The sequence below is a fragment of the Atta colombica genome, unplaced genomic scaffold, assembly GCF_001594045.1.
Source record: "Atta colombica isolate Treedump-2 unplaced genomic scaffold, Acol1.0 scaffold135, whole genome shotgun sequence".
Taxonomy (NCBI): Eukaryota; Metazoa; Arthropoda; class Insecta; order Hymenoptera; family Formicidae; genus Atta; species Atta colombica.
This window is the reverse complement of record NW_017259223.1, coordinates 2,145,903-2,154,129: the sequence shown is the minus strand read 5'-3', so window position 1 is coordinate 2,154,129 and position 8,227 is coordinate 2,145,903. Positions and strand designations below refer to the sequence as shown.

The 8,227-nt window shown below is 30.9% G+C and overlaps 1 protein-coding gene across 8 annotated transcripts in view; it reads right to left on the bottom strand.

The window, feature by feature from the left end:
- The window catches only part of LOC108684530 (NADP-dependent malic enzyme-like), a 53,692-nt gene that overhangs the window by 18,095 nt on the left and 27,370 nt on the right, over positions 1 to 8,227 (bottom strand). For all 8 annotated transcript variants that reach the window (XM_018188896.1, XM_018188898.1, XM_018188899.1 and 5 more), the window contains 2 exons: positions 3,680 to 3,838; positions 3,429 to 3,610 (listed from right to left, as the gene is read on the bottom strand). In XM_018188896.1, the coding sequence (XP_018044385.1) occupies positions 3,429 to 3,610; positions 3,680 to 3,838 (341 nt within the window). The remainder of the gene's footprint in view (positions 1 to 3,428; positions 3,611 to 3,679; positions 3,839 to 8,227) is intronic.

Sequence of the window (8,227 nt, the reverse complement as noted above, 5' to 3'; positions counted from 1 at the left end):
TATATATATATACACACATATATATATATAAAATAATTTCTGTGCATATTGCTAAATTCAAAATTTTGAATAGGAAATATAGTTTTTTAAATCAATTGAATATACATGTATATACATATATAAAGTTTTTTTTAATAGCTCATTTTTTTTAAATGGGCCATGAATATTATTCAATTCAAAATTGTGAGTAGAAAATCCATTATTTCATTTAAAAATGCATCATGAAAAATGCTATTTTATTCAGAATTATGAATAAGAAATTTTTCGTTTTAATACAACTTAAAAAAAAAGTGTACCGTAAAAATATATCATGAATTCTACTTCATTTAATACTTAAAAGAGACATAAAAAGAATTACGTAAATATGTACAATAAATGTTACATATATAAATTCCTTGTTTTTAATTAATAAATTAATCGCTTTTATGTATATTTTATATTAATATGTTTCCTTTATTATACAGCTAGTATAATTTTTTGTATAAAAGTTTTAAAATAATAACTATAGAATTTCATGTAATTATTACTTTAATTTATTTAAACTTTTACATATACAAAAATTTTTATATGGAATCCATTTTTATGGATTTAAAATACAGATTCAGATAGATTGAAAATTTCCAATCCATTTCAATCCATTTTCATTTGCTGGGATATAGATTCTTTTTTATATTCTAAAAAGTAAATAAATGAAGTCTCTGCTACAATTTTTATTTTCCTCTTGTTCGTGCTGGGTGAACAGAGTTCGGTATTGGTACCATTGTATAAGTCACGTGGCACCAAAGACATAGGGCGCGTTCAAGTTGACAAAGCGGCTAAGTCTCGCCAAGCAATTAAACATAATTGATTGGATCCATAGGTAAGAACTAATTATGCTCATTCGCTCGGCAAGCATGCCTAGTTGCTTTGATGTCTTGAACTCGCTCATAGAAAATGGACTGTGCGATCCGTATTTAAATAGTATTTAATATATATAGTTGACAATAATGTGTCAAAATGGTCGATAAAAGTAAGCGAAAGGAACCATGGAAGACAGTCAATCTCCCTCTCTTACACCGTTGAATGAAAAAAAATAGCCGTCTTCTATGGTCCCTCTCGCTTACTTTTATCGATCATTTTGACATACGGATTATAATACTTTTTAATGTAATATACCAATAGTAATTTAAATATTTTATATTTGATTGTAAAAATTTTTGCTTGCGGTGTGTCAATGGTCCCCCCCTTCCTTGATAAACTTTTGGATCCGCCCCTGCCAATTCCCAATTGCTCATTTGTCATTTGTTTATATTTTTAAATTGTTATCTCGAAAATTGTTATATAGTTACTCTTAAAATTATTATTGATATGGCTAGGAGCTCTTAGAATACCTTTGACAATCAATTTGTGTAAAAATATCGCCAAGTTATAAAGCGAGCTATCTCGCTAATCTTTTGATGATTTTTAAATACGTATTTTTATCAAGAATTATTAAATTGATTTTTTTCTTTGTAGGTGTCCTTATCAAGTGCTAAAGTTAGATTGCCTTTGTCAGTCCTCGTAAATATAATGTTTCGATTGTTAAGAAATTGCTTGGTATACTTTGTTAGTTTTAGTAAGTTGTAATAGATTAATTTCTTTTTAAGACTGAAAGATATTAAACTATTAATAATTAGTATTGAATGCTTTCTCACTATGTTGTGTACAGAGGTTTGTAGGTTTTTAATATTATTTTCAATACATTCGAATATTAATTTATTTCCATTGTTTATAGATAACGAGAAATTTTCACCTAACAGACATTAAACATTTATCAGAATAAATATTAAAGAAAGGTTAATGAATTTATGTCTTAATAGTTGTTAATGAGGATGTACAGAATGTTGCGGATACATACTAGACGGTATGAAGAGTGCGCGGCAAACTTTGCAGGGGCAGGCACGGTAATGAGTAGGTAGGTGAGTCAGTAGCTAATGACGATGACGTTATAATTTATATTATAAAGTTTTATTATTTATATTATAAACTTACCGTCAATAACCTACGTCGCGCTGTCACACTGCCTAATATGTATCTGCAACATTTGTCTTTCAAATAGAAAAATGGAAAATTATCATAATTGCCTTATTAGCATTAAAATTATTAGGTGGGAGAGGCAATTTCTCAAAATAATATTGATTGTTTTTTATATCATTTTGAGAAGTATAGGAAAAGGATTCCGGATGCGACCAAAAATATTCTACTTGTCTTGTTCTGTTTTTTTCTTACTTTTTTGAAGATAACCAGACAATTTTTTAATTTATTTTTGTCTATCGATCATAATCACACTCACAGATTCGCTCCATAACAGTTGACTCTGTTAAGCGCGTCCATATAATTATAATTTTTTTTAATCCTAGTTTCATAAATTCAGTTATTATTGTTCAATCGTTCACGTAATCTGATGTGTAGTACACTGTCGTTTTGTCCATTCCAACTAAAACTTGTATTGAGAAAGCATCTACGTTAAATGACAACTGTACGAGTTTAAAAATAAGTAGATTTTTAAAATAAGATCTTTCGATTTTAGTATGAAGTCCACTGCATCTCCTCCCAATTTTGCGTCTGCTTTAATCAGGAGGGTTTCAATAACGCACATCACTAATTAGCCAGTCTAAAGTAAAATTAATAATGTTTCGTTCAAGCTGAGATTAACATGCGTTTCAACATGATACTCTCTAGTGATAATAAATTTAATTGTTTTTGATTCAATATCGAGATGAATTCCTTTTATTCTTAGGATTTATTCTAATCTTAGAATTTTATAACATCAAATCTGTTAATCTGATGGTGATTTTTTTCTTCAGGCATGAAGACATTGATATTTTGAAATTGTATTGCTGAAGATGGTTTCAAAGTGAACTGAAACGTACTATTTTTTGGAATAAGGATTTAAGATTGCGTACTACTATGCTGATTTTCATTCGCCCTGATTTTTTGGATTTTTTGTTGAATTTGGGAGAGTCCGTAAGAAGATTATATTATTATTGTCTAAAGTAAAATATTCCCATTGATAAAACTGGTATATGAGTAGATGGCCGATATGAGTAGATGTATGCTATCGTACTATGTGCTAAAATGATCTTCCCCTTTAATCCTATAAAAGGATTTTTGATTCCGTTCAGTCAATTCGGAGATTTTTATAGAACTATAATGTCTCGATAACTTAGTCACTCCAGCATTTCTTTAAAATTCACATATAAGTATTATTAGGTACAAGATAGCTTCGTATTTGGCCTTTCTCATTTATTTAATTTATATAGCGATTCATATAGCGATAGTTTAATTATTTTATTGTTTTTTGATTAATCGTATGACTTTTATTAAGAGAACAATAAAAGACAGACTGCAAATGTCTCATCTTTTTTTATAGATACAACAATATTTTGCATATTTTTTTTTATACTAACCAATTATTCAAAATCTCGTAAATATGGCCTTTATCATATATAGTAATGAAAAGTCCGCGAGGTCTACGATATATCACACCAAACTTTTGACAGGCCAAACCAACGGTAGGTGTATAGACAATTGGCATCATTTGTTCGATATTTTCGCTTAACAAGCGAAAAAATAATCTTTCGTTCCTTTCCTAGAAATTATTTCAAAGAAATTAAGGACAAATTCTCTATAACAAAATGGCGCAAAAGGTATTATTTACCTGAAGTTCCACAAGATACAAATATCGATTCAGATCCTCTGAATATTTCATTACTGAGGCTTTGCACAAAGCCAGTTGTTCCTCTTGCGTCTTAAATCTGGGAGGCTGTAGTCCATGTATTCCGAGAGCTATTCTTTCTTTCAGAGTGAACGCCAAGCCCTGTTATTCATCGAAATATTCACGCTGATATAGTATATTTGCCTTAACTCTTTCGCTACGCCAGAGTACTCATCGAATGGGATTACGGAATTCCGCGCCAAAAGTGTACACATTATACATGGATAATCATTGACGTTTAAAACAGGGAATGGAAGAGTTACTCTTCCATAATACTCAAGAATTCTGTCTTTCTCATCGATTTTGATGAAGTTAGGCTCATTTGACGCGTTTTTGCACGAAATAAACGAATGTGGCAAAAAAGTATCGCTCTGCGGATCTATGAAGTTCGTATGACATTCTATTAATATAAAAAAAAAAATAATGTTTCAGTAGCACATTTCATAGTTTTATATAAAAATACCAAAAAATTCCGCATTTTTTACATAAAAAAATCAAATATGGCATATTAACTTCGCGAATGTAGCATAATACTTTTTCTTTAAAGTACAAAAAAAAACAATAAATATCATTACTTTTGGCAATAGTTCTCATAGTTCTAACAGAATTCTATGCTCTACAATAATTTTTAAACAAAGTTCCGGCCGCTACATATTTTTAATTAATTTTTTAATATTTTGGAGAAAGCGTCATGCTGATTACTTATAGCAGTTTTGTTTAACACACTAAAGTAATTAACGTTGACTATTCTTGAAGAGGCAAGCTTCAAGTATATATAGAGTATATAAAGTCCAACAAAATAAAGAATTTATTCTGTGGTCTTTAGAGGGTAAAAAAAAGTCAATTTTTTTTTCGATAAATCGATAATACAACTTTTCGAGAATATGTCCCTAAAATTTTAAAACGAAATTCGAAGTTCTTCAGTATAAATTTAGTGCTTGTATACGCATGACGCGCAGGTATAATAAATAATTTAAACAAATTTTTTTATTATAGTTCTAAAGTATTCTTAAAGTCATTCAATTTTCATTCCGAAAAACTTTTTCTATTTTACTTTTCTCTTATAGTTTCGATGATACATGCTATATAATACATCCAAAGCTCATTAAAATCGGTGAAGATTGGTTCCATTGTTAGTAGCACGAGAGAAATCTGAATAGCTCATAGAAGCTAAAAAGTAGCTCGTAGAGGCTCAAATTGCTCGAAATTCCATGAGAGAGCTGAATGATTATTATATATTCTTAGAATAACAGATTAGCCTCCGAGCACTATAAGTACTCAAGAATTAAATCGAAAACTTTAAACAAAATCTACATTTTCTTCAATTTTATGTAATGAAAACATTTTATGTATTGAAAACAAAGTATTTGACCAATCAATTTTTTATAAATTATTAGGGCACTATTAATTATTAATTATTAATAGTCAACCATTCTCCACGAACCCAAAAAATTAAATAAAAATCAATATGGACCATTTTTTTCCACAAAGAAATAACTAATACAACATAGGCCAGGCGCCAAGTATTTTGGGGTAGAAATAATTCAAATTTTTTTTAATAAATTTTTTTTAATAAATTAGTTTTAGGTGTCATTAAGAAATTATGAAGTTTTCCCCTTCCAATGAAGGATAACTGCGTATCTCCTTCCAAGGGGAAAGAAGAGGTTAAAAATCAGTTTTTTATCGATTTATCAGTTTGTTTTTCTTCAATTTTATGGAAAAAATAATTCTGTACAAAATTAAAGCTTATAAAATTCTCTACAAAAAAGATTTATACATATTTTTCATCAGGTAAATATTTCTTCAAATAATGGCCTTCTAAAGTTAAATAACTTGACCATTAAATTCTCTGAATATTCATCATATTATGTAACTGTCCCTTCGAAGCAGATATGCCGCTAATCTATTTATTCTTTTGGCAATGTGTTAATGATTGTTTATGTACATATCAAGAGCCAATATCTGTCTTTTATGATGGCATTAGGGAAGGAAAAAAGGGTATTTCAATATTATAACTAGCAAACGTTAGTTTGGCTGCAACAATCTATCTGTTAAAAAGTGTGTTTTGTTATATTTCAGTTATAATGAACGATGACAGAAAATATATGTTTCATTTGTGAAGAAAATTTAAATGAAGGTGAAACTCAAAATGTTAATTGCAAATGCATTTGCAAATGGGAGGTATGGATAGATTCGATGATTTCCACAGTCTCCTGATTTAACTTTATGTGATTTTTTTCGTAAGGCTACGTAAAAAATATTGTTTACAAAATTATTTATTTTAATTTCAATTATAGAAAATTTTGAGAAACGATTGAGGCTATATCTGAAAATGATCGGTTTTGTCTTAATCAGCCGGATCAGTGCTCGATTTTGCTTTATAATTTAACAAATAATTTAACGAAAATTAACTTTACTGTTTTGGAAAGCTCTCGAAATAAGCTACGAGCATTTGTAATAAAAAATAGGAGTTTCCATTTAAAAAAAAAAATGACTTTGATCTTATTTTGACAAGGTCAAGTGCATATTTTCATTATGTGTTCTCCTTCAAGCAACTTCCGTTCGAAAAATTTTTCAATAAAAGCATCGATTCACGAGATAATCGACCATATTACCACTTAAAATGAAACACCCTGTATGTATGTATATATGTATATATATATATATATATATATCTTCCAAGAAACATGATAATGTCTCGCGCCAAGTGAGCGCGCAGCCGCGAGACTATCCCGTGTCTTTTACGCGACTCAGCGAGTTGCGAGCACAACCGAAATTATCGGTTTTTTAATAAAGACTGGACCAATCGAGTTCTGAATATGCTCAATCGATAGCTTGAATTCACATTATATAATAAGCATTTATTTTATCTCTACGTGTCCTACGAACGGAGATATCGTGATGCGAAATATCAAAATTTTTACGTAAGATACGTCATCGTCTCAAAAAGTCTTTCTCCTCCTCTACCTCTTATCCTCTCCTCTCTCTCCTCTTATTCTCCCTGCTTTTGCGTCTCTTCCTCCTGATTTTTTATCTTTTCTTTTTCTCCTTCATTTATTGCTCTTTCCCTTACTTCCCTCCAGCTCCTCTATCATCTCTTAGATGTCCATCTCTTCCTCCCATTTCTATCATATGTCCTCTATCCAGAATCCCGCATGTCTCTCTCTCTTATTCTACTTTCTTGTATCTCCTCTCTCAGCGCTATCTGTCTTATCTTTCATCTTATCCTTCTTTCCTCTCCTGTCAAATTCTCTCCTATCCATACCTCTTTCAGCTTCCTTAAAATTTCCCTTTTTATTTTCCTTCCTCTTATTACTTCCTATTCTTATTACTCACATGTTCCCTTTTTCTCTTCTACCTCCCCCCCCCTCTATTTTCTGGATCTCTTTCATCCTCACCATTATTCCTAAATCTTTTCATTCCCTTTTTATTCTTTCCTTTACATTTTCTCCTTCCCCCCTTTCTCCCTTTATTATGATATTCTTTCTTCTATCTCCTCTCTTTCATCTCCCATCCTCTTTCTAATTCTCTAACCTTTTCCTTCATTCTTCCCCTTTCCTCTTTTTTTTTGTCTCTTTTAACCTTATCTTTCATCCTTTTCTCTTCCCTTCCTATCTTCATCCTCTCCAATTCTATTTTCCCTTCTAGAGACAGGTGTGAAGATCAACAAAAAAAGGAAAAAATGAAAGGGATTGAACAAGGATATAGAAATAAAAGAGAGGGATTTTTTTTGTAAATAATTAGGAGTAGAAAACAAGGTAATAAGAGGGAGGGACAGAGAAGGAGATGGACAAGGGAGGGAGATTTGGAGAGGGGGGGAGAGAATAAATAAGATAGAGAGGTAACAAGGAATAGAATAAGAGTGGAAGATGGGTTGGGAAGAGGGTTTTGGACGGCAAAGAGGGTAAGACAGGAATGTTCGGCAAGCCAGTACTGTTCAATATAGTGATATGGCAAATCTAGAAGAGAAAATGAATAAAATAAAATGGAGAGAGATAACGCTAGGAGAGAAAAGGATATTAGTTACAGTACGCAGATGATATGGTATTAATGGCGAAGAAGAAGGAGGAAATAAAGAATGCTAGAAAGATTAGAGAGGTACTTGGATAGAAAAATTTGAGTTAAATGTAAGGAAGATGAATAAGGAAGATGTTAAGGTTCAGAGAAGGGAGAGGGAGAATAAGTTGTTGATGGAAAGGAAAAAAAATTGAAGAGGTGAAAGAATACATTTAGGATATATATTTTAAAAGAATGGAGGACTGAAAAGACATATACAGGAAAGGATAGCAAAAGCAGCGACAATAATAGGATAGGTGGAGGATAGGGAAAAGGAGATTTAGCGGAAATTGGAGAAGAAGATTGTAGATGTTTGACACATTAATATGGACAATGATGGGATATAGAGTGGAGATATGAGGTTGGAAAGAAAGGGAGGGGGTAGAAAAAGGGAAGATGGGAGGATATCGAGATACTTAAAGGAACAAATGCAGA